The 27,981-nt window shown below is 41.1% G+C and overlaps 1 protein-coding gene across 2 annotated transcripts in view; it reads right to left on the reverse strand.

Annotated features, from left to right (window-relative positions):
* Positions 1 to 27,981, reverse strand: part of GRB10 (growth factor receptor bound protein 10) — a 144,940-nt gene that overhangs the window by 62,320 nt on the left and 54,639 nt on the right. For both annotated transcript variants that reach the window (XM_059468418.1, XM_059468427.1), the window contains one exon: positions 21,217 to 21,310. In XM_059468418.1, the coding sequence (XP_059324401.1) occupies positions 21,217 to 21,310 (94 nt within the window). The remainder of the gene's footprint in view (positions 1 to 21,216; positions 21,311 to 27,981) is intronic.

Here is a 27,981-nt window from a genome sequence, read left to right on the forward strand (position 1 = left end):
TAACTACGGTTGCTGGCCTACAAAATCTCAAATCTGTGCATGTGCAGCTTGCAAAATGCTAAATGGACCATGCTGTGGAGAGAAGGGCAAGAAATAGAGATGCTGGTTGGTAAAAGAGCATGAAATTGAGATAGGCATCTGTGCTCTTTGAGCACACTGAAACCAGAGAGCCACACAGAGAAATCAACAGTGAACTTGAAACTGCTCCAGTATTCTGCAGGTGAATTTTAAACACCACACACATCTATTCCCATTTCTGCCAGTATGGCTGTGATGGCTAACACCAAGTATACACACTTTAATTACAGGTGCTGGAGAGATCTCTCTTTATTATTTCACACCTCTTTTCTAAAGGTTCATGGTTGGACTCCAGATATGTTCTCAAAACACACCTGATAGATTTCTTGAAATAGAAGACAAATTAAATTGAACAAAATTAATGTTGCTAGGTAACAACTATAGGAATAAGCTACATATGAAAGATGCTCATAAAAAACTGAAGCTTCAATGAGTAGCAGGAACAACTGGCTATAGGTGCCCTGCAGCAGGAAGGAATGAAGTTAGGCACTTCATTAAGTGAAGTTACCCACTTGGATTAGTGGGTAAAATGAGTTTTAGGAATTCTGACAGAAGATGGAAAGCTAAAAAATGAAAAATTCAGTTTTTGTCCAGTTCACACCTCAAGCTTGGCATCCCAAAAAATGAAGATGATGAAAGCTAGGTATTTTGGGGAAGGGAGGATGGACAAGGAGGTTTTATTTGCTAATTACGGGGATAAACTACAGCAAATCATGTCTCTGATGGAGATTTTGCTGGTTTTGCCCTTGGATGGTGCTGCAATTATTCACAGATAGCATTCAGAAGCACTTCCCACTGTACATGGTCTCGTTTCTAACCCAAGGACTGCAGAGTCAGGTTGGTCCTTTTGCAGAGTGGATGGATGGATGTTGGATATTGCTTCCCTTGACAGACAATTGCTGTGGGTGGGTATCACCACACCACTGCTGAACTCTTGCTGGACTCTACTGCACACACAAGTGTTGAAGCACTAATGGCATCAGCAGGAGAGAGGGGCTTGAAATCCAAGGAGATCATCTAAACCATCTAGAATTCTGATTGCACATGTTCTAACTATAAGAGATAAGATTAAAATATGTAAGTCATGGCCAGTCCCTTTTCCAGATTGACGCAGACCATTTAGAAAACAGAATTACTGACACCCATTTTCTCAAAGGAAATTTGCAGCCTTGGGGGAAAAAAAACCCCAAAAAAACACACCAGAAGAAAGCATACCTTCCTTGCTAAAAAAGCATCAGGTCAAAGTTTGAACCCAAAGCCTAACAGGACACCAGCTGATCCTGTGTCACTGCACACTGGGACTGCCCACCTCCTCCTGGGGGAGCACACCCTGGTCCAGCTATCGCTGATAACAGCAATCAGCCCTTCCAAACCCTCTTTGCAGGCCAGGGCCTGCACAACCACTGCTGCATAGTAACTATTGAGTAAGCACATCACTTAAGCAGAACACCAGATTAAGCAGACCTCTGGGAAACGATAATTCTTGAGCAGATTACAAAATCCAGCGAAAAGAGTGATTTTCAAGTAACTGGTAACATCTGCGGGTTTTTTCCATGAACATGAGGCTCAGTGGTTTTCCTGTACCTTTTTCTCGTGTCACCTGCTGTTTGATTTAAGAAAAAGACTGATAAAGACCTTTGAAAATACAGCATTTTTTTGTTTGGGTTTATCAAGACAATGAAAATCCAAACCAGCCTCAGTTACCCAGCTAGAAGGAGCACCACAGAAGGCAGAATGGGATATTCTTTCAATTGCCAAACCTGAGGTCAGAGTAGACTAATCCTCAAAAAAACACTCAAGGACAGAGTGGTTACATTGGTGAAGGATGCAATACATGACAGAGTGCACAGATGGATTTTCCTGGCCCAAAAGGAGACAGGAACAGAAGCTTAAGTCACAGCTTTGTGAGAGGCAGTCATGAACCTACAGCCTTGTTGTGGCCCACCCTTAACTCAGGACAAAAAAGAAAATAAAGAGTGAACATGAGACACAGACAGATCAAGTGACCCCAGGGATTCTCCATTCAAGTCTTACCTTCCTGGTGAGGTTAACTGGATGCCACACTCCTGATGCATTACCTCAACAGCAAAACTGAGAAAGCAAGCCCTGCCAATATATCCCAAAATGATGATCACACAAAGACTGCCACTTACCCTTCAAAAGAAAGTATGTGTGGAACACCTGAGCAGCAGAAGGGCTCCTGGCCTGTGCAGCCCATACAAAACAAACAGAAAATCCACTGGAACTTTCCAGACAATGGGCAAACCCATGTTAACCTACTGAGCCATTAAGGAACTCACAAGAGCTGAAGAAGCACAACACTGGGTGGCAATGAAGAAGGGAATTGAAATACTGTCAGATGACCACAGGGTAAATGCTTGACTGCATATTATATCAGACAGTCACATTTATGAGAGAATGGCTTTAAAAAGATATCTTGTATCAGTGAGAGCTGCAATTTGACACAAAAAAGGTCAGGTTTAGTTGCATCTTTATTGAGATTACCCAGTCCTACATCAGAAACAGAATAAAAAGCTTTAAAATACCTAATAATTAAATATTTTTCTTACATTTACGTGAAAAAAATTATGTTCCCAATTTATTCTACCATTTTCCATATACAGATTTCTACTCATAGTGCTTCTCTAAAGTTTTACTTGGATATTTTATTCTTATTGTTCGTGTCCAAGAAAAAGAAGAAAAAAGTGAGAATGCTAATCAAATATAGACAAGTAACACTACTACACAAGTGACAGTTCAAGAGGAAGTTTAAAATTCACACAGATGAGAAGAGCTACACGTGTCTTGCAAATCAAAAGCTATTAAAGGCAAAGTTAAAGACAGTCAAAGCATCTATTGCTTTCCTTTCGGGAACCTGCGCTCTCCCTCCCTGATTAAACACCATAATACCCAGCTGAGTAATCCCAGCTGAACAATCCTTACAAATCAATATAAATACCACTGCACGGATTAGTCCCCTCCCATCCTGCCAAGACAGCCCAGGCTTTATCCCTGCTCCGGGAAACATCGCGCACAACCTCCTAACGTGCTGCCTGCCGGAGCTGCAGCCACAGCCCGCAACGCCCTGCCCGCTCCGAGAGAGCATCGCCTGACCGCTTGGGGAGGCCCCTGCCTGGCAGCCAGCAAACTCCAGCCTTCTTGCACAGTGGGTTTCATCTCAAACCCCCTCCACAACAACTTCAACAAAGCTTTCAAGTCAAAAGTGGTTGGATTAGCCCAGAAAGTCCATTAGCATTTCTCTTCAGGAAGTGATGGGTCTGCAGAGCTAGTGCTGAAGCATTATTATTATTATTATTATTATTATTATTATTATTATTATTATTATTATTATTATTATTATTATTATTATGTCCCAGAGCACCTGATACCTGAGCTAACCTTTACTCCCAAGGTTAAACCGTGAGTTTTGAATTTTGCCCCAAACAGGTTTGTTGCTGGCTTACAAAGCATGTTTGAGGATGTAATAGAAGCTCCTAAAGTTGCACACAGCAATTAATGAATCAGCTATTCTTTCAAGTTAATTAAATATTGCGTTTTCAGCATATAACAGTTACTTAGCTATAACTGATGGACATACAAAGCAGGCAACTTGGAATATTTCATATTTAAGGCACCTCTTGTCAAACTTAACAGAACCAAAGTCATGTGAAAAAGTAAAATGCTTAAACGTCAGGGTAATTTTGGTTTCTTTTTATCAGTTGCTTTAATAGTTCAGTATTAACTGCAATTGTTATTTTGATATAATATCTACAAGAGACTAAACTAGGGGAGAGTTGTTTGGAATTGCAACACTAAAAGACATCAAAAAAGCCTCCTTGAAGAGGCTGTTGTGGACTTGTAGAAACTTAATTGTTTCTACAAGAACATTAGAAATTGCCTCTGACTTGACTTTTAAACCCAGTACCCAACAAATAATGATGAGCAAGCCTAGCTACCTTAACTTCACTTCAGAGACAAAGGCAGCTGCCATCCAGATGTCCTCTTATTGCATAGGCAGCACCTTGATATAAGCTTTTCCTTCATTTTTTTGCCCTACTAAAGCAGCAGAGTTTTGGGGCACGCATTTAATTTCATCTGTGCACAGATATGCTGTCCCCAAAACAGCTGTCTATTTTAGGCTCTTCTTTCAGGCAAGCCCAGGAGCTGCTTCTGTAAAATCACATAGTCCTTTGGGGTGCAGAATAAGGAGATCTCCTCCCTTGGCCTTGCCAGCAAAGGGTGGATGATTTGAGAGGAATTACTGCTGTAAGGAAGCGTGAACCTCCAGTGCATGAGAAGGGAACGCTCCAGTCCTACCGCACGCATGGATCCCCAGATGGCAAAGCATATTGCTGCAGTCTCATCCCAAATGGCGGTGTGGAGCCACCGCTGAAGGTGTCTGCGCCCCACTCCGCTCAGCAGGAAAACAGGCATTTATAAAAGCTAAAAGCTCTGTGATGCCTCTCTCTGCTGTGACTACACTGGTTCCACGAACTCCCATTAGTCAACCTGTTTTGGTTTTTTTAACATAAGATAGCAACCAAAAACACCCCCAACCCCAATCAAGGATTATGTCACCAACAACTAACCTGAGACCAGCAACAATACAAAAGAACAAGTAATCTACATTTACCATTCAAAACTTCATTGAAAATCAGTAACATCAGCCTGACTTTAGGCCTAAGAAAACCATGTGCTAATGTTTCTTCTGAACTCACCAAATCGAGTTTCTTTTCAGCTAGACAAAGCTGAAAAGAAACTGGTTGTTCGTGATTTATATCCCACAGTAAGCTGCACTGGTGAAAAATCAGTCAAGATCAGGCTCACCCAGATGGGAAATCTGCAGGTGTGCTATGCAGAAGACTCATCACAGCTCTGCATGAGTCAAAACAAACTTTTCCATTATGCCCGTTTTCCTTCTGAGATCCTCGTGCCTGATTTCACAAGCTGTGCGCATTCCCAGGTCAGGTACGCAGGGCATACCCTGTGATTTTGGGAAATCAGCCTGCTGCTCTTCTCCATCTAGTCAGCGTTCATGGAGGCCAATCCCCTGCCTAGACTCACTTCCTCGCACGTCCACAGAACAAGGCTGGAAACAGAACACAAGATATTTTCCCTGAAGGGTACTCTGTTAACAGACCATCACTTCTTATGAGGTTGTCTCCACTTCTCTTACCCCACGTGACAAGGATGTCACTCACTGGCATGCTCAAACGAGCTCTCAGGGAGCCAATGTCCTGCACTGCACAGCTTTAATTCACCCCACCACCCCTCTTAGGAGAGACGCCCCAAAAACCTGTGGACACAGGGTCAGTGTTCTCAAGAGGTGAGACAACCTGCTCACCTCGCTCTGTTTCGCATCTGAAATACAGCACAGAAAAGCAGAGAAGACTGGTTTGCTCCGCCAAAAGCACGCCCACGTATTTACAGACCTAGAAAGGCTCAGACCTAGAAAGAGGCAATGCGTCAACAGGACAGAGCTCAAGGTAGGCCAGAAGTGCTGCTGTAAAGCCTGAAGGCTCTGAAGGCCTTCTCTCAGTGGCTTTTTAACAAAGTCAGCACCTCCAGGTTAGCCACAATAGGAATAATACCCAGGGGTGTCCCAGCAGCAAGCCTTCCCAGCCTCAGTTCTCCAATCGAGTGACTCATCAGTGATGCCACCCTAGCCTTAGAGGTGACCTGTATTTCGACTTCAGTGTATTCCATATTCTCCCCTTGATGTGCATTTTTTCTGCTTAGGCTCTAAAACTCATTGTCATCTTTCTGAAGAATATTCATGGTTATTCTGGAGCCTAGAAGCTGTAGTGACTGGGCTCATCACCCAACTGTCTTTGAGTTGTCGACCTTGCAACTTAAAAACCTGTCATCTGCAGTACTTCAGATTTCAGAGGGACTTGGAACACTCTACTATGTCTGAGCTCTCCAAGATTTTTCAACCACTTAAGGACAAACCACAAAAACATACACAAAAACAGTAACTCCCTTTTGCCCTTGAACACCAGCAAGCTCACAAATTAATTGCAAAGATAAACAAAAAAATTAGCAGCCCCCACGAAGCCTTGTTTGAAAGATAAACTTATTGCCATCCTAGCTTATAAAAATGTAGAAGTGCATGCACATGCAAATTCTCGAGCAAGGTATGTTAATCAGAAGGGTTACCAAGGCACAGCCACTCCTGCGCAGTTACAGATCCGCTCAGACAGTGGTGCTGTAGCACACCCTAACATCACACTGCTCCCAGCCTCCTTTTGGACATGTCACAAATTGCCTGCAATCTTGATTTGGACAGAAAGACTTAAATATTGTTACTGCAATCCTAACGCCATTAATGAAATTACATACTAATTGCTTTGGTCAGTAGCACCTTATATACTTTAATTACTTAAGCAGCTGCTTGCTGTTAAGAACTCCAGATTTAGCTACATTTCATGCTATAGTTTGAAAGGGTTTTTTTTTTTTTTTTGTTTAGCTGGTTTGCCCCATTTAACTCTGGCTTCTTTTAGCTGAAAATGCAACTAGCTTGACAGAATCTTGTCCTTTTTAATAGGAACAAAGAGACTTAAAAAACGTAACAAATTCAGATTGATCTTCCCCTTGAAGCTTCTTGGCTTTAAGAGAAATGCTGCAACCTTCTTCAACCTCAATGCAAGAATGTCAGCTCCTTTGATGCATTTCTCAAGTATCCTCACATGACACAGCTTGCTGAAGTGCTGTCATGAACCACTTGCAGCATAATGTTTACATCAAGACAGAAATAAATACTGTGCTGCTTATCACAGTCAGGTAAACTGAAAGACAGTGATGACTGAAGCTTATTGTTACAATGGTGCACTGTGTTAAAAGATTTTAGTGCAGAACTGACATCAAATTACAACAGAGTTGGTTTTTTTCTACAGGATTTGCTTATTTGATTAAGCTATGAAATTTGAGGGGTTTTATCCCCCCCTCTTATTACGTGAGCTTAAAACAAGTCTCAAGCTTGCTATATCTGCTTTATAGACAACGTAAGAAATCAGAGTTACAGAAATGAGAGGATTCTAGTTCATTTTGGGACAGCCTTAACATCACAAGATTTTTTTCAAAGCTACAGGCACAATAAATAATGCAAGACTACAATATTATCTTTTGCTATTTTACGCCCCTTTAAAAAATTCAAAAGCATTTTCAAATTCAAAAACATATTTTCACTGATGTTCTTCAATCTTTTCTTAGATGGACTTGAAGACCATCTGACTACAAAAGCAAACCAACAAACAAGCACAGACTTTGCTTCCTTATTTGACAAATTTACAACCTAAACCACAAGCCAAGGCAGCTGCAGCATCAGAATGTATAGTTACCTAAAAGTATTTTTAATCTTGAGTAGTGAAAAATAAATGAAGGTTATTTCTCTTTTCTGATGTGTTTAAGCACCTAAACACACTTTAACTCTAACCATAAAATGAATAAAACACCAAGATATGGTCTCAGAACAGCAAAGACCTGCACCAAGAGCTTCTGCACCATGTAAAGCACTAGAAACCACTTCAAAGTTTCCTCCATCTCCAACAGTTCTCCAAAGGAGACACTCCATATGGGCTTCCTTTCAAAATGCAATGAACTGATGTTGAGAGTTATCTTGCTGAAGAGCAACACCTACTTTTATACTTGACTCAAATGGATTTTAGATTCTTTCTGTCTTCCTCTTTCACCACAGTAGGGTACCATTTCATTGAGAGCTACTTATGTTCTTTTCTACTGTATTAACCTCTCTAGTGTCCACTCTGTCAACAACATCTCCCAATTCTGCCCTCATTAGTGAGTCTGTCTGTTGGCCCCTTGAATCTGAGGATGCACTTGAAGACTGTCTTCCACATGCTTCCAATGAAATACATTTGTATAGGTCTGCACATTTGCCTCAAATACAAGGAAAGGTTGTGAACAACCAGTTCAATAGAAATGACTCCACATTTCTACTATTTTCCTGTTAAAATATCTGAATTTCTAGCCCAGTATAAGTGTCTAAGAATGCTTTTATTGCTGCATTTCATTTCACTTGTCAAACCAGAATAAACTTCCTTCAGAGAAAGTGGTTTTTTGCTATTACAAGTACATTAGGAAGAGTGCCAGCGCAGCTGTACCACCAAACCCCTGGGAGACACCAGACCCTGGGGAATGCAAATGGTATGAGAACATCTCTTTTCAGGGCAAAGTCATCAGCACGGAGATCACCAAGCCTTCTTGCTCAAACACCCTTGCTGTAAGAAAGGAGGTATTCACCCCAGCTATGCCTTCAGCAAATTTCTCTGATCGTCTCAGTTTGCCTTGGAGCCAACAGTCTGACAGATTCATCTCTAAACTTGCTCTTCAGAAAGGGATCTCTCTGTTTTGTATTTCACCAGCATAACACAGCAGGAGACATGTATCCTGGCCCAAAAATCTCTGCACTATTGCCATAGGGAGGAAAGGTTGAGAGGATTTTTTGTTTTGCTTTGTTTAGTCATTTTCTTAAACAGAAATTTTATAGAGATACACAATGATAGAAAGATATTACCACAAACATAAATACTGTATTAGTAGACATCTTGGCTCCTAGAATAATGAAAACAAATTAGATCTCTTTCAATACTTTCATTTCAGCTACATACTAAAACCATCTTAAAGAAACTCCATGGCTTTTCACTTATGTCTCAAGTGTTTTTAACTTATCTCTTTATCCCACATTTAATGCCTTTTTTCTTTTTTTTTCTTTTTTTTTTTAAGTCATCTGGCAAGTCTAGTCACTGCTCCCAACTTTAATTTCAATCCCCACATGCACAAAGCTTCAAGTACCCTTCAGCTTAATTCACTGACCTCCTCCCTCCTGTGAGTCAAGAATTATGCACCATCAATCGAAGCACATTTATGGTACTTAGAAGCTGCATCATCTCTCATCACTTCCATGTCACAGGCTGCACACAAATAAGTCAATTTACAGAAAGGCTACCCATCATATCAAAGTAATACCCTATGGTTTACCCAACACATTAGGACACAATCTCAGATATGTTCTCATTTCAGTCTTGACTTCATCTCTGCAGAACTGGCTCTCAACACCATGAACAACGCTGAAGTGAGACTTCATCTTCAAAAAGACCATGCACACTACTAAGCAAATCTCAACCACTACTAAGCAGGTCTCATTATTTGACAGAAGTTCTGCAATAGCAATATCCTCATTTGACTGATGGGGAAAATGTAGGCAGACATCTACAGTTATTTTTTCAATTCCATGCAGAAGCTGATTCACTGAACGAGTGCTTCTGACTCTTTGTCCCGCTTCACACAGGCACAGTGGCCAACCCCAATGAGTATTTCCCAACTTCTACACAGAAGGGGTTGTGGGCTGTGGGGTGGAGAGCCCATGGCTGCTTCTGCATGCTCATGTAAAGAAGCACACACTTGTCATCATCCTGCCATGATTTCTGCAGTCCAGTTATTCTGAGCAGCTTATGGATGCCTGAGTCTCTGATGGTTAGCTACCACCACACAGGAGCCAGGTCTGCTGCTGCCATCATCACCTGCTACAGTTTGCAACCCCTCGTTCCCACCTGTGCCTAAGAGTCCAGGCAACCCCACAGCACAGGCTGTGGACATCTCTTACTCCATGTAACTTCCAAAAGCAGTGAGAAATAACCATGCCCCCAACAAGGACCCTGCTACCTATAAAGCTGCCAGCCAGCCCACGGTCAATCACATTCTTTCAGCAAGGACTGGCTTTACACACAGGCAGAACACTGCAGAGATGCAGAAAGAACCAGGAAGTTCCTGTAATCAAAGCCTGTACCATTTTACAGTCTTCTTGGTATCTGAAGTCTGACTTCATTCATGAATCTTAAGTAATTTTTTAAACACAGAAAATCATGTTGATACTTAAATAAACATAACTCTGCCTACTTTTCACATTCACCCAAAACCACAGAAATTTATTAGCCAAGTATTTTTAGTTACTTTTTTTTTTTTTATGCACCACAGTATATGTTCTTTTTGACATAACTGAGTTAAGGTATACTTGCTGATATAGACCATGAGTGCATTCCAGTGTCATTAGTTTGTCTCAACTAGAAGAGATATGTTCCTATGCTAGAAAAACCTTAAAATCTGAAGTCCTCGACTTCCCAGTCATCTGGCAGAACCAACCTTTATTTTATATACAGATTACAAAAGACATTTCTAAGGAAGATCATGTTTAAGCGATAACTTGAAAGAGCATTTTCCTCTCAGCTGTACAATGTGTTATGTCTTTATGTGACAATCCCATTTTTTTATTACTTAAGATCCAGAAAATTGTTTTAATGTGCAGAACAGGATACTAAAAACGCAAATTCTATACTTGTTCAGACTGCTTAAACTAAATTTGCTATAATACTGTCAGCCAACTTTTAAATCCATTTAATCTTTAAGCACAAGGACAACTTTTGTTTAGCATTTGTAATTCTTCCTCTAATTAAGACCAACTAACAAGTGAAAAGGAGGAGCACAAAGTAGTTGACTGAAGGAATCCTAAAGCACCAGAAGCCTTTAGGAGCACAAGAAGCTTGCAGCAGAACTGCAATATCAGAAATACGCCCCATTCCGCTATTGCAAACAAGTCTTACCTCACCCTCGCTCTATTTCTCACCCCTAGAAATGTTACAGAGATAGACATTGCTTGGTTGTTTTTTTATCTAATTTTTTTAAATTTTTTTTAAAGAGAAGCAAAGTGAATTTCTGTATTAATTTCTAAGATGATAAAAGCTCTGCTTTAAAGATGAAGCTCATAAAAAACTAAATTAACTTATACTTTTCTTCACCTGAGGCACAGGAAAGAAGAGACAGAAACCAAAGGTTAGGACACTTATTAGGACAAACAATGGAAGGAAACTAAGAGCTGTACTGCCTGTTCTCCACCCTCTCACTACTTTGACAGAGACTGAAAAAATAACTTTGAAGGTCAGGGGAAATCAAAAATCCAAAACTCAGATATACATCTCAGAATTGTTTGCAGACAAAAGGGCTGCACTGTGTCAGCTATTAAAAATCACCTGCATCACAAGGAAAATCAAAGGTGCATGGGTGGTCAGAGACACAACAAAAATCAGTTCAGTGTTTTTAACAGGGATAGGGGCAAATCAGAACTTTATCTGGTTAAACGGATTTCCTTTTGAAAAAAAAGAAAAAATATCTGATTCCAAAATTGTTACGTGTTCATGTGAAGTAAGGCTGTTAAAAAGTATCTTGCAAAGATGAAGTCTAACCAATACCAATTCAGCGAGTAGTTTCTGACACTGTCTGCTCCTACTTCACCACACCACTGCTACCACACTCTTAGAAATCAGTTTCATAGAAAATGGGGCCCATTCTCCCCCATCATCTTCAGAAAGCACAGAGGCACAGTTAACACTGTTCTCTCAAGAAATCTGTCTGCTTTTACCAAAGCAGAGGGATTCATAAAATAAAATAGCCTCCCTTCAAGAGTCACAGTGATTTCAAAAATTCCATGTGCTGCAGATAAATGGCAATTGTTTCCTGACAGATGATACTCTTAAAAGTCTGAATAAGCAGAATAGATTTATTTCAGATTTGAACACAGAGTCATGAAACCAGATTAAAGCCCTAGAGCTTTCCATGTAATCAGATACTGAAAGTCAGTTCTCTTTCCATTAAAGCTGACCTTGCATACTGACATTGTACTTTTATCTCAAAAATTAGAGATACTTCTAAAAAGATTATTTTAAAAATATATAACAGTATAGCTGCAGTGAATATGGACTGTTTCCATCTCTAAATATATTCTTCCCCTTCCATATATCAAACTACCTTTTGAACTTAGAATTTGATTTTGGATAAGGTGTCAGAATTCAAAGTTAATATTCTGATGTTGCTGAGACACTGTTTTTTCTGAACAATTGTCATTGTTATAGCATGATAAAAAGCCAGGCTACATAATAAATCAACTTTCTTAGCTCATTAGTACTGGACTATTTTAAGTGCCCACAGCCATGTTTTGACATTTGGCTATAACACCTTCACTAAAAGGTTCAAAAGCTTCTTACATCAAGCTAAATACACTTAAAACATTCTCCCTAACGGGGAATATGCAAAATCCAAGAATGTGAAGGAAGAGGGTGTAGTAACACAGGCAAGAATTCAACTCAGCCATGTTAAAAATGTCATCCAGAAACTATCAAAAGAGTCTGTGTTTATACTACTAATTTCCATCCTTTTGCTCTAACATGTTGACAGTAGAATTTTAGTCAGATTACAAAAGAAAACATAAAGGCAATACAGTTATGCCAGAGAACATAAGAGCTCATCCTATGATTTTACAGTTACCTTTCATTGATTAAATTAGAAGAGGATATTTCAGATCACTAAGCTCAATTTTGGACCATTAACTCAAATGGAAGAAAAATGCTGCCCAGTAGGCAGAGGAAGATCAGAGACCAGAAGTGCCCAATGGCTGTTGGACAGTATAAATTACTATTTTAAATTATTTTTAAAATAGTGAAATCTATCACGTTTAACTGCTTTAGCAATAGAATGGTGCCATTTACAAAGCAAATACACTTACAGAGGAGGAGTGCACCACCCATAGGATAACAGACTTTAACTCCCTCATGGAAGACGTGAGATAAACACAAGAAATGAGCTCAGCTCTGATACCTGGGAGAAACACCTCATCACGAGGTTGATACTGAGCCACGGGTTTCCCTCGGATATCTGAATTTCCCCAGGCACACCATTTCAAACAGATGTGTCAGAGCCATAAGCTCAAGCCCGAGAAAGGGAATGCCTGGAACAACATCACCCCATGAAGGGCTTGCAGCTGCTCCCCTCCAGGAGCCCTCTCTCAGCCCGTTCAAGGAGCCCTCCCTCCCAAGGAGCCACCAGCCAGGCTATGGCCGTGGCAGCCCGCTGCCCGCACACAGGCGCCTGCCCACTGAGGGGCTGGGTGACCCAACACTCTGCAGTGGTGGCAGTGGCACAGAAAGTGTCTGTGTTGCTGGTGGCATCACCTCAGAGCGCTGGCACACAGCTGGGGGAGCTGCCAAACATCAGCAAATCCATGATGTGAACATTGGCCTCCTGCAGACACTCCCAGCAGACCAGCGGGTTTAAGTACCCACCCCGGGCACCCCAGCCCCTCACTGAGAGCCCCCTCTCCTGGGCTGGCCATATGATCCTTGTGTCCCCTGTCGTTTGTTCTGGTTATGCTGGATAAAAGTTTTGCGCTTTCAGACTGGTTCTGAGAGCGAAGGGGGGAGAGAAAAAGCATGCAGTTTGTTTTCAGACACTGCTCTCACTCCTCCACATTCCTGCTCTTGGACTGTGCTGTCTATGGATGGACAGACAGAGGAACAGAGCTCTCCTTTGCTTTTTTTTTTTTTTTTTAGTTAGTTTTAGCTAGCTGAGGCAAAGAAGTTCCCTGGACTGTGGTTTCTTTCTTTTCTTTGGACCTGTTTAAACCTGCTCTGGATTGAACACCCAGCAGAACACCTGGAACTCATATCTGTGGCCCACCAGGCCAGGCCTGGGCCATGGCATTTCCAGTGCCAGAGGGACTGACAAGAGACTGAGTGAGCTGAGCTGCAGCCCGCCAAGGGGGCTTTCAGAGTTTGTCATCTCTTTTGGAGCAGCAAGGAGTTTTGTTGTCCAGTATTGTTAATTTTTTTTTTTTTGTTGTTGTTTTGTTTTTGTGCTGGTGAATGCTTTGCCTGTGAAATAAACAGCTTTTTTCCACATTTTCCCTAAGGATTTTTCCCCAAAACAGTTGGGGTAGGGGCCGATTGAATCTGCTTTTTAGAGGAACCCCTTTGGAGGTTCTCTCCCAAATTTGCCCTGAACCAGAACACCCCCAAATCGTGCTGCTCCCCTGAGCTGTGTTTTCACAATAGCTGCAGCACAGGGAGGGAGTTTCCACCAGATGCCCCCAAGTGCACACCCACCAACAGAGAGAGAGATCATCCCATGCTGCCTCTTGCATTACCCAGCCAAAGGATGCAAAAAGAACAGTTGATTTGCTCTTCTTCCGTGGAAGCAGGAAATGCATATATTTTAATATTAAAGACAAAAGCAAATTAAAAAGGATATTTGATTTTACAATTGATTTTGCAATTACTCTCTCTATTTGATTTGTGGCGAATTTTTTAAAGAGTCACTGCTGTACACCTGTGCTAGTACTAAGCTAACCTGTTTTCAATGAGGTAACACATAAGGGGTGAGGGAAGTAAATGCCCTCTTTCTGAGACAGATCTGCAAAGAAGCAAGAGAAGTTCATCACCCAGAAGCCCAATTTACAACTCCCCTCCCAAAGTCTTAGACAAGAATTTAACAATAACAAGAGAGGAGCCTCTAATTACCCTGAATTAACGCTTGGTGAATTTACTCCCTTCTGTGCCATGGTAACAGCAGATACAGATCTTGAAAGAGAAGCTGGAGGAACACCTATCTGCAGTATAAAAAAAAAATAAATCCCAAAGCACTATCTCAGATGTCATACACCCATACAGCTTCAGTCCCTGAGGGATGAGTATGGTGCATCTAATGGTCTATCTCGAGCAAGGAACTTAGCTTCCCAGTCCAACTCCACTAGCCCTTCCAATGCCACTGCTCTGCCCCAGCAACCATCTTCCTCCAGCACAGCAAGAAGGTCACTGCAAACCTGGCAATAACTTTACCATTCTTCCATAGGCCACAGAAAAAAAAAAAAAAAAAAAAAGGCTTAAATTAATTATTAACATTGTAGTACTTCTTGGTTTAGGCTTACTTAAAATTCCTAAGTTTTTCTACATTTCACCTTGTAAAACTTCCAATGAACAAAGGCCCCAAGGCAAACCCAATACAAACAAGACAGTGGGCTCCTTCCCTGCATTGAATTAGCTGAATCCTGTCTTGTCAGAGAAATTCAACAGATTGACACACTGAATACTGAGATTATAAACAGGCTTAAAATACCATGCTTGTTAACTATGAGATATTACAATGTTTTTTATTCATATCATGTGGCTTTAGAGGAACACAATTTTAAATATGTCAAAAACTGATGATTTGCAAGCTGATACTAAAAAGTTGATACATAAAAAATAAAATAAAAAATAAAATAAAAAATTACAATAAAAATGAAACAAAATCTATCAGTTACCTATGATTTATTTTCTTTGAATATGCTACAGTTTAAATATCTTTTGGTCTGTTTCATTTCACTGTTTTCACTCAATCTTTATTACATTATGCACAGAGTCTTCCAGCTAAACTCAATCAGTTCAGTTCATGTGTCTCCTGCAGCTCGCTGCAGATCTCTGAAACAATCTGTACTGAACACCAATCTACTGTCTTCTCTTTTCATAATTTTTTTTTCCAGAGTTCTGTCAGCCCAAGGGTTTGGAAACTAATCTAATGAGGGAAGTTAAACTTCTACACAACTATTATGGGTGCCCTCCTAGTAGCCATGCTAACAAGATTCATCACCAAATATAAATGGAAGCATTCTCCAAGAGAAGACAAAGGTACTGTAATGAGCTAGGCAGGAAGCAGGGCCTCTGCTCTCCCCGTAAGATTAGTCAGTGTAAATCATTTTGGCACTAATGGTGGTTTTTTTCTAAGGCTGGACAATGACAACAACATTTATACAAAGCATCAGAATTCATGAATGTCTGGCAGCATTGTCTCTGAAATACAAACAATGTTTGTTTTTCATTCTACACTTTCAATTCAGTACCAGCTGGATTCTGCAAAAACATGGGTTAGCTCTGACACACTAGATAACCAACTCATCCCAGTCAGATCCCACAACTGAAGCATTTCAGAAGCAGCACCGACTGTTACTAAACACACTCCTCCTTAGCTACAGAATGAATAACAACATCGCCTCAACCTCCCATGTCTATCCCGAGGCAAATACAAAAGAAAATATATTAAAAGCAAGTAATAACAACAGTGGTGGAGAAAAAATGTGCTACACAGTATTATTTCTCTGGGCTGAATCTCAGGCATTGTAATACTTCACCTACACCCATGCTCATTCGAACGTCTGCCTGTATTTACACGGGTTTATAGCGATTTGGGCACAGGACTGTTCCAGTGTGCTTGAAGGGATGTTTCCACCATGCTGACATTTACTGTCACTCTAAAAATAATGTATCAATGACTAGCCAGCAAGGTACAGGACAGCATCCACCGCAAGAGTCGACTGCAGTATTATGCAAATTTTGGCAGATGCCCTGGATCCCTCCAGTTTCACTGGGAGCCACTGGTCTTTACATACAGGCAGGAAATCTAGTGCTCATCCAATCCATTAAGCAAAGCATATTCATTATCTCACTATTGGCAAGACTTCCTACCATCACCAACCAAGAGAGACCAAAGGCTTTTAAGAAAGGACAGCTATTGGCTAAAACAACCTTGTCACCATTTCCCTTCTGCTGCTGGAGCCACCTGGCTGGGGAGCCACAGGTACCACAAGGTTCAGCTCAGCTCTGTCTGCAAACTGCAGTGATAAAAAGCACCAAGTCCAGCAAGAGCTGAGACCGCCTTGGGAAAGGAAGACTTTGTGTGAATGCACTAATAAAAGGAAGATAAATCTTTCATCACAGACCCATGGCAAAACACATTTATATGGAAACTGACAATCATCCCATGAGTACATACACACAGAAAGTGCCAGCACTGCATGTCTAATACTTCTACTAAAAGACAAGGTGACAGAATGTACCTAATTTATGCCTGGCTTTAAAATTCTGAATAAGAAGTGGCTAGGCAATCTCAAAAGATACATGTCAAGTACCAATAAAAAGCATTGCCCATAAACTTCACATCTGGGACTGAAGTTGGCGGTATTTGCTGCCTGCTAGAAAAACAAACAGAAAAAATGAGCTCCATCAACAAAGAAAACACCAGAAGTATGGAGCAAGAAGAGAAACAGCAGCGGCATGGTGGGCAGGTTAAAACCCCTGAAGTCCAAGAGTCAACAAATTCTGCTGGGCTTAGAGTTTTCTGTAGCATAGGGCATTCTGCCATCACAATTCATATAGCAAAGCTCTTCCACAGTAGCACAGGGAAATTTACATGATAGCTTTGCCCTGCTACTGAGACACATTCAAGGTTAAATTTGGTGACATCATACAGCAGCAGCACAGAGCAGCCAAGGGGAACAGGGGCTGCACTGCCAGGGTCCTTGAGGGAGACAGGAGAACCAGAAGCACCATTTGGGAAGGGACAAAGGAGAACGAATGCAGGAGCCTATCACCTCTATGGAAGGCCTGCAAATGGCATCCCTGTGTGAATGGAAGGACTGGAAGTAAAATCATTACTGTGGGGCCCCAGCTCTGCCTCTCACTACTGGACAGAGTACCAGTACTGTAGGCTACACACTGCAGAAAACTTGTCATTGTAAAATTTTAAACATTTGTGACTGCTGAATCTTTTGCAAAGTGAGAAGGAAAAAGTTTTGAAAATAACAATATCTGACGTTACCTCTCACTTCCTCTTGGTGTTTTTGAAGATGGTAAATAATTGTTTTGCTTTTATCTTCACCTCCTACCTTTTCCTCTTCAAAAAAGCCACATAGTTTAGACACATTTTTCTTCTTCAAGCCTAGAGGCTTTACTACAGCTTCTGGAAGGACTGTTCCAGAAATACTTAGACTTGCTGGTTATTAAATGCCAAATCCTGGCTGGCTGTAGCTTTTCAAAGGTTTATGAAGCATATCTGTTCCTTTACATTAGTGGATACTACTATTTTTCAGCAAGACAGCTTGTTCTTTTCTATTACAATTGATTTATGAAGTATCCTATGGGGAATATAGGAAAGACATCATAGCTCACACTCTTCGTATTTAATACCTTAACAAAACTTGCCCAATTAGCAGAATCATTGAAAAGTGATAAACTAAATAATGGCTTAGATATAAAATACCTATTTGTTAAAGCAAGCAAGTTTACTAGCATGCCTACACAAAAACTATTTACAGGAAAAAATACTATTCCATCTGCACTCAATTTTGCACATTAGTTTCACATTAAATCCTCCTATTCTAAAGACTCCTCACTTTACAGAACTATCTTCTGCTCCCCAATCTTTACAAGACATTCTTTTGAAAGAAGAAGCTGAAGAGTTATAAAGCATCTGCTTGTGTAAAAACAGTGATTCAGCAGGAAACACGTACTTGAAATACCCTTCACAAGAAAGGGCTTATTCACATGGGGACAGTTGGCAGGGCTATCTCAGTCTCCACTTGAATGCTCTTTTTCCAGTTAGTGTTAAAGGGATTCAGATGCCTGGGAAGAAGCTAATCACCATTTTTATAGGCTCTGGAAAGCAGTATTGGTTCAGAACTGCAGGTGCTTGTACCGAAAGCTCTCCCAGCAAAAAGCAAAGGACCACAAGTTAATGTTCAACAGAAACTGGCAAATCTGCTGCGCTCACTGAGCAACGTGGTCAGGTGTGAACTGCAAGTGCACACATAAAACAACGTAACAACTACAGCTGCTCAAAGTTCAGCTGCAGTGTTTAACACAATACACTAAAGAAAAAAAGGCAAAGAAAACCTAAACAGGAATTATTTTAGCCAATTCTAATCCTTTCCCAATTTCTACTCATGCCAATCACAGAGAGCTTCAGGTCTCCTAATAAGCATGTGCTTAAGTCAGCAAGTAATGTTGCCTGTAACTGGAAGCAAAAAATTGCCATAGTCTGTTCCAAACATCTTTATCATCAACATAATCAAGCCATACCACCAAACATTAATTTGCAGTGGTTCAGCAAGTTGCTTCTGGATACGAGTTTACTCTTTTAAGCTTTAAACCAGTGTCAGTGCCAGCCAGACTTTAATAGAAAGTAATGGATAACAAAGTTTAGTTTAAGAATAACAAAAACCAAAGCAAATAGTGGTCACAGAACGTAAAAATTCATTTCATGTTAATAATCTAATATTCCTACTTACTGTGTGACTAACATGACTGTATTGGGAGCTAGCTCAGACCATGTCACAACTCCCTGAGCTGAAACTCTTCATGTTGTATTTTTCTATGTTCTATTTAATTATCCGGAATTCTAGAATATATGCCAGCTCTAAAAATACTTGTACATTCAAGTTCTTGGACAAGAATATTTATTTCATATGCTATGAAAAGAGCATAGATGCTCCTACTTGGGCAAAGCAAACACTCAAGACATGACACAACATCACACTTAGGGCCACTTCCATTTCCAAGAGGGTACCAAAGCAGCAGGGACCTTGCTTCCCCCTCCAACACTGCAAAAAGGCAGAGCTCCTACAGCCCAGCTCAGCATTAAAGGCCACCATTGAGCATTTAGGTTCCAGTTCTTAATCCAGACCACTGACATAATAGCATCAAGATTGATACTGTATCATGTACTTACTGCAGCAAAATAAGTAGAAATATATTAGAAACAGTGGATTTGACTGCTGTCAGTCAGCTGATAAAAAAGAAAAATACCAAACAAATTGTGGATGCATAAGAAATCTTTACTTCAAAAAGTACCAGGGAAAAACATTAAATGGATCTTGCTTGACTGACAAGCATTGAACTGCCAGTACCCCTTATGCAAATCAATTTTTTTAAAGACAGCTGTTTCCTAAATTATTTTGAACATTTGTCTCAAAGTGGCTGAGCCACATGTCAGGTGACACTGTCAGGATCCTTTTTCAGTACAACAATACTGAGAGAGGAAAAGAAGGATCTGAAAAGGAAGTGGGGAAATGTCAGGCTGCAAAGCTGGCGTTCTGCCATCCAAACAGAGTATTACCTATTTCTTCTATAAATGTTCAGACTTCAAAAGCAGACCTGCAGACACATGCACTGTAACACATGAACTCAGACCACACAGGATGTGCTCCCCCCAACACAGAAATCCCTTAATTAAAGGGAGGTATTTACAAATAGCTTCAGAGGTCACATGTATAGATCTGTTCCACAATTTGGACATCTTGACATAGGTGGAAATAATATAACAAACATTATTAATTCTAAAACACATGAAAAATTGAACTTCTAAAATGTGTTCTGTGCAAGTAAACATGCCACTATACACTGCCTCTGCCACTGTAAGTTTTAGACTGGATTGCATTGCAACCTGTTGCCTTCTCTTTTCAACTGCAAACCAAGTTTTAGAAAACACAGAACACCTGGAGCATGGAAAGGGGAACAAGTTAAAATACAATCCTCATTACACTCTGGGACTTGTTTGTGCAACTTTAATTGTCTTGATAATCTACAAGTCATGAAATTTGAGTCTTGATGCCCTTGACAAATTAAAAAAAGCTGAATTTGAAAAGGAAAATTTAAGCATGTCATGTTTGGCAAATATTTTAAGTAATATGCTTATAATCCTTTTTTGTTTCAATAGTCTTCTGTCTGCATTACTATTATTTGTTGCTCTGATGAAACAACATTTGAAGATGACCTTCAAGGGCTTGGTTTCAAATTAAACCATCAGGAAGCCTGAGGGTAAGAGGGTTCACTGCTTAAAAGAATACTATTATCAATTATTTCAAACCTAAAACAATAAAGCTGAGCTGAACAGTCTCTGTAATAATAGTAACTGTTGTCCTTTAGGTCTCTGAACAGACAGAAATCAGTGAAGACAGAGTTTTAAGATTTGTTTTAGCTTTTTATGAATGGTCCTGTTGAATTACAGAAGCTTAAAATATTACACCTGCATTACAACATCTAGTTCAGGGCTATCTTTTCACAAATGAGCTGATTTCTGCCATGGAAAGCAAATAAACGTGTTGGGTTTTTTTCCTTCTCCTACTGCAAACATTGAGCCAGAGCCTGTCTTATGGCAAAGATTTTTTTAAATGCAACCTTAACATTAAAAATGTTGAATTTAATGTCACTATGTTCCTCCTCCCCGCTCAAAAAATGTGAGAATGGAGAATATCCCTATCCCCCAGGATAGTAATCTATCTTGGGCTACAAGGTCTTAGATGCAAGTCCTTCGTCACTTTCACTCATAGCTCAAAGGACAGTTGTGACAAAAACCGATTTCTTCAGCTCTCCTTCTCCAACCATCCAGAACATTTTCTTTTCCACCCAGTGAGGAGAAACAGCCATGGAGGCAAAACAATGCCTGCACTTGCCTGAAAAGCCTGGATTTCCAGGCACTGTTCCTTACCTTGGTGGTTCAGGGAGATGCGGTTAGATGGTTCTTGGAAACCCGGTTCCACCAGATCCCGCCGACCATGAGCTGAAGTCTGATCTACATTGTCCTAAAAACAGAAGAGCACAATATCTCATCAAAAACAGGCATTCTGTACTCCCTGCAAGCTACATCACATGGAGTCAAACCACCAATACAATACAAAAAACCCTGCCATGCCTCTGAAAGGAGAAACCAAATGTCAGAGAAGGTGGGGGAACAGATCACAGGGGGACACTAGGCTGTCACATTGATACGTGTGGCATGGATCCAGAATCAATGACTGTGCTCATCTGTACACCAGTTTGCGTTTCAAATGGAGAAATAGTGATGTAAATGCACTTTCTAGTTTAACAAAAGTTTCTTCTTGCACCAAATTATGCAAAGGCTTGGGGCTTTGTTTTCTTTAATTCCAAGTCTGTGGCTTAGGGCTTTGTAACTAATTAACTGGTCTGAAACAGATTCAGTAGTGAACTACTAAACCTCAAGAGAAATCAGAAGTTCAGTTTAGATAAACATCCATGGCTCTGGATGCCAACCTGTTGTTTTTTCATACTGGAATTCTCACAAGATCAAATTTCATGAAGTTTTAACACAAACTGAATTTGGCTAAGTCTAAAATACCACAGTTTCTCACAGATCTTGCCAAAGAAGACAACTAGGAAAAATCAGGAAAATTTAAATATGAACAAGAAAATAGGAAAAGCAAGGTAAGTCACATTTTAGAAGAATGAGATTTAAAGCAGGTGCGTGGTTTTACAAAACTGGCATACCTTTGCATACACCATTTAAGGGTGGGTATGGAAAAGTGAGCAAAGTTGTCTGCACTGATGTATCACCAAGCATAAGCTGCTGCTGTGATATACGTGACTACACACATGATCCCACTGTGCCCCAAGTGTGGGCTAAATACACAATGGCATGACCTGCTTTTATGTCAAAACAGAGGAACCACCTTCATGGCAAATGACGTTGTAATTAAGGCAAAGCAGAAACAAGCACACAGTGAGCAGCGATTCAACTACGCACAACCATGAGCCCTCAGTCCAGCACTGACAAAGTACCAGCTAATGCTCAAAATCATAATGGACGTAGTGTTTGGGGACCAGAACTCTATATAGTTACACAGTATATGAAATAAATTATCTCTTCATCAGAGGGACTGTCTCAGCAAATGCTTGAACTTTGATTCAAGTATTCAAGCACTCCTCTCAAGTGTCATCACCATCAGGGATCAGTTCAGGGGCCCACAGGCATTTATAAGACAGAAACTGACAACAGTGGTATGATTAAGGAAGGTTTTTATGAGTAAACACTGTATGATAAGATACACATGGCATCCATCTATCTATGCCAGATACAACTGGGACCACTTAAACGTCTGCCTCCATACTGGCTATCTCCCCTTATAGCTCTTTACATTCTTCGCACTGATTTTCACAACACTGGCTGCTGTTTCATGCAGCACATCTCATTAATCTCGTGAGTTTTTGTTATTGCTTCTCAGGAATCAAAAAAAACCCAAACCACATCAGACCTTCTATCAGCACAACTGTCTTTGTTCTTACTTCCTTGAAACACAGTGGTATTTGTTAGCTCTTCCACTGGAGCTAACAGAACACTTACTGGGAACAAGCAACTCACAAGCTCCTGTTTTCATCAAATCCCTTGCAACCACAGGGTATCACATTGTAACATTAAAAGTACTTTTGGAGCACTAGTCATTCTCACTGGATTTATCTCATTTTCTTTGGAATGCCACACAGCCATTACTGACTTGACCCACATCATGTCTATTTTAAATCTGAGGCAGGAAATTTGGGGACTTGCAGCATAAGAAGGCAACTGCAGAAATTATGTACAAAATTATGAATCTGTTCCTCAGAAAGTTCAGTTGTAATTTTTCCAAGGTGCCAAGGGCAACAGTGGGGAGGAGATGCTTATCTAGAAAAGTTTCAGTCAAAACTTAATGTTGAAGCTGACTGCTTTCAGTACAAAGGCTAAGAGGTAAGCATCACAGGCATGGATAACTCAGCAAAACATCCCTCCCCAGCCCAGAGCTTTTTTCTGTGCAATTCCCTCCATGAAATACAACATGACCAATTTTTAGGGTAGCTAAAACCTCACAGATGCAGTTTAGCAGCATTAGTTACACTTCCCAGGAAGAAGTCACAATGTCAGATGCAGTGACAGATTGCCTCTTGGCTTGGAAGAGCAACAGGGCACCCCAAAAGAAATAAAAGTTGGAACAAGAAAACCAGCTATAAGCTATTTGTCACATACCCAAATGTGTTTTCAGTTGCCCCAACATATAAAAGTCCCTTCTGGAAGGCAAGATTCATGAAATACTAGGTAGTAATAAAGGTGAAATGGGGCCGAGATACATGATTTTACATTTGGGTTTCCCACAGCAGTAACACACTAACACTTAACTGAGACCTTATTTCAAGGTCTCATCTGGCTCCAGGGCCATAACTCTTCAATTAAACCATTCTTTTCTTTTTTTTTTTTTTAATTAGCAATTGCCCAAAATTTATAGGAAGAGGATACACCCTCTCTGGAATCACCTTACATCTTGTACCAGAAGATGCTGAGAACCACAGGCCTTACTCACAAAGTTAAGCCAAAGCCATGGAAAGGTAGATCAAAGTTTTCAGAGGCAGAGGTTGCAGTGACTAATGACTGCTGCTGCTGCCCTTGTAAAGCTGATGCCCCTGCCTGTTTCGCCCGGTGCAAATGCCTGCCCACAAGATCCAGAGAGTTCTCTGGCAGCCTGAGCAAAACAGGGAGGCGAAGGTTTCCTCCGGACACTGCGGGCCAGCAGAGCCCAGGTGCTGAGGCAGAGCGACAGGCCGTGCATAAACAAAGCCACACCTGGCAGAGCAATGCGGGCAGCGGGGGGGAAGGTAAGGGCGGTGAGGTTTAAAGAGCCAGGGGGAGTTTCACATGACCCTCGGGAATCTGTTTGTGTCCGTTGTGCGCAGACAAACACCGGCACCCGGCCAGCTGCAGCGGAGAGCACATGCTGGAACAAGGGTAAAAGAAGAAAGGGGAGGGGGGCAGGAAATAAAGTTATATAATTACTGTGTGCCAGCAGCCTTGTTGTCGGGGTCCAGCTCAGGGCTGAGGCCATGGCCCCGAGCAAGGTGGGCACCTGCTTTGGTCCATCACCATCCTCTGCTGCAGCTGAAAGCGGCCTCCAAGCAAGTCATTTGTCCGCTTCATGGTTTAATCCCCAGCTCTCCCTCCTCTTCCAATAAATGCTCTCAATATGAAATTAAAGCATGTTACTTAACTTACTGTACCATCCAGCTATTGTAGTATTTTTAGAAGCTAGCTGAGCATTAGCCCTCGCTGACTTTTTGCATGTGCTGTTTTCTCTGTCAGTCGGCCTCTGCAACCAAGGATGATTTAATCTAGTCACAAGCAAGAGTGCTGGAAGGACCTGAAGCAGGGTCCTTTAAAGCATTAGCATTTCATAAAGCCAAACACACCATCATTACAGGTCAGATTACAGTGTCCTTTTGCAAATCTATGTTGCATGACACAAAATGTGACGTGCCTGCATCGCCTTAAGAGCCAAAGTCCACTCATAGACAGTGTTATCTCTACGTATCAGTAACCAGGACAATCTAGATTTATTTTTCAATCTATAACCAAGCCTTTCAAGTTGCACTCCTTAACTATGACATACAGTGTTTGCTGCTGTTTGTGCTAGCACGATAAGCATTTCAGTTGTCTAAGAAAACATTAAATCTCATCTTTTAATCAGAGAATCAGCCAGACATATACTACAGCAGCTCTGCTGTCTGCACACATGCTCTTTAATCACCTCTTTGGTTCCAAGTGCCACTATTCCCACCTGCAGTTTAGCTCAGGAGAGTATTTATCAGTTTGAGACAGCATTATTAGACAGACCAGTGTGCTGCTACCACTCTACTGCTGCTTCTCTCATCCTAGTTTTTTCAGCAAAAGTTATCCAGTCAGTCATTTAAGGTAATCTTACAGGTAAATAGTGCTTAGAGAAGGGAGGAGGCAGATTTGAATGTACAAATAATGAAGTATCATTTATACTTCCCTTCTCCCTCATCCTTCATGAAGAAAGGGGTCTAGCATAAGAAGAGACAGGGCAGCTTTCTGGAGAAGTCTGGAAATCCCCTGAAGGGTTCAGCTTCTTCTAACTTCAGCAGTCTCTGCAAGTTTACAAGATGAAGAAAGGCTACAAGTGGCAGCACAGCTTCTCGGAAGCTCCTGGGAGCATGGCCAGACTGAGGATGTCCAGACCACCAAGACGACAGTCCCTGGTTTTGGATTTATTGTAGCTGCCTGCAAACCCACAGTGCCATGCCCCTGAACAAAAGGTTCAATTGAGCAAGAGTCACGCGTACTCATGCCAGCAGTCCCACAGCAACAGATCAAGATCATGACATACTTCTGATGTTTGTACACCGTCCAGCACAACAAAAAGTAAAGTCAGACATGCTGACGGGTCTCACTGCAATTCAGGAGACTATCAAGGCAGATATGCCTCAGTTTGCAGAGAGGGCACTCCTGCCAAACAGGAGCTCCCTGCCAACCTGGCGGTGCTCCTTCATCACACCAAGGTACGGGTCTTAAAATTAGCTGAGCGTAAAAAGAAAATTAGCAAAGTCATTATTTGAACCACCAAGCTTTACTCTGTTCAGGGAACTTGTGTAAAGCAAAATTAAAAAAGCACCTTATGTTAGCATGGACCGAGGAAGCTATTGCAGAGTGCTCAAGTGTAAGTGGTTCCCAGACAAAAAAGTAACTACAAAAATTTACTGAAGCGGTGAACACCAAGGGCTGTAATAAAGTGGACACAGCTCCAGGCTTCAGGAGCAGAAAGGGGATACTTTGAGAAATTACACTCTCTCTTTGTATCTACAACTTGTTGCTCTTAGAAGAAAGACACAGATAGACAAACATTTCTTTATCTGACTCAGTACTGTCATTCTTAACATGCCCCTGGAGTTTCCTTAGGCAATGAACAGATTAGACAGCACTTTTTCCAAGGATGCTTCATAAGAGTCTTGCTTTCCAAACAAAAGACTGTTTGCATTTATGTAAAGTAACTTCCTGTACTGCTTTTTAAGCTATGCTGATTCTTTATACCATGAATTTGCAGCTTTGGTTTACTTCAAGCATCGAATGTACAAAGAGGATAATAGACTCAATTATGCTAAGTGCCGAGTAGCCAGCTATTCATCTAGCAAACTCTCCTATAGCTTACTGGTATCCACAGCCTTCCAGAGTTCCTGCACACTCAATTTGACTCTTAGCCCTGTGAAGGCAAACACACAGGCTATTACAAGAATAAATCCAACTGACATATCCAGACCAATATTCAAATTCTAATCCAAATTCCAAAGTTGATTAGTAATTCATATGACGTTCCTTTCTTAAAAACACAGTAGCACAGTCCCCTACCAGCCAGCTGTTTGGTACAATGTGTTTTCAGCAAGCTGACACCCCAGAGTTTGAGGAAATGTACTCCAATTAAGATCCTGAGGGAAGTGAAAGGTTCTTGGGTTTGTCCAAAGTCACTGCTTTGCAAACAATTTCAAGTTTACTCAAACAGCATGTGTATGTTTTACTGTTTTCTGCCAGTGTGTTTAACATGTCATACAAATAAAGAAAACACAGGCTTTGCACACTAGGCAAAAAACTTTAAAGTGCATTCTCAGACAACCCACATATTACATAATTAAAGACCTGTAACCTGGTTTCCTGCCTCTTAACTATAGTCATTTGACTAGGTAAGAGCCAAGTGAAAGGCTCAGTAAGTCAACAGAGTAACTGTGAACCTAGAATTTTAGCATTCCCATTGCTAAGAGAGCTTGTACAAACAAGGGCTTAAAATAAAGCCACTTAGCTTTGTCAAAAGTTGGGCTTTCTCTCCTGAAGTAGCAAAGCCGCTAACTGCAGGAATCCTTCTGATTTTACAGTACTGGCTGTCAAGACTGGGAGCAATAACCCTGGAGACCAAGAACAAACAAGCCAGTTCGGGATTAAAGGAGCAGCAAAGGCAGCAGCACATTCCTCCCAACACACCACAGCACCTCCAATCCTCTGTGCCACAAATCACTAACAACACACGATAACCTGGCAGGGTACACAGACCTGTTGTGATCCACACATTCCTACAACCCTCAGCAGAATTACCAGCCCACCACACAACAAATAAGACAGCTACAACAGAGCAGGAATTAGCAAAGGGAGAAGGAAAATGAGGCCGACAGAAAAGACAGACCTGCGTCCGTGGTCCATGTCTCTGCAGCGGCAGAGAATTTGTTAAATGAATCACAGGAATTATATTACATCCCATGATACAGGGGAAGGCAGAAAGGCTTGTCAGTCTGACCTTGGAGGAACTTATCTCCTGACCCCCCCCGGGCTTTAGCAGCTCACTGATCAGAAAACCTTCAAGTCTAAAAAAACCTGGGGGTTTGGACCCTGTTGTCAACACTGAAACCCCATAGTGTGCATGCCCTGAGCCACTGAAGTGCTTCTTCCTAAAAGCTATAGCCCAACACAGTTATAAAAAGCACTGCTATAGCTGAGCCAAAAACTTATTTTTCTGAAGGTGCTTCAGATTTATTTTTAGGAGTCTAGTTTGTGACTTATCACTACCTGCACTGCAATTGCTATCAGGGCAAGCCAAAAAGCAACACCACCCAGCTTCTTTCTGTCAGCCCCTGCCCCAACTCCCAGTGTCTCTTT

This window comes from Ammospiza nelsoni, chromosome 1 (assembly GCF_027579445.1).
Source record: "Ammospiza nelsoni isolate bAmmNel1 chromosome 1, bAmmNel1.pri, whole genome shotgun sequence".
Lineage (NCBI taxonomy): Eukaryota > Metazoa > Chordata > Aves > Passeriformes > Passerellidae > Ammospiza > Ammospiza nelsoni.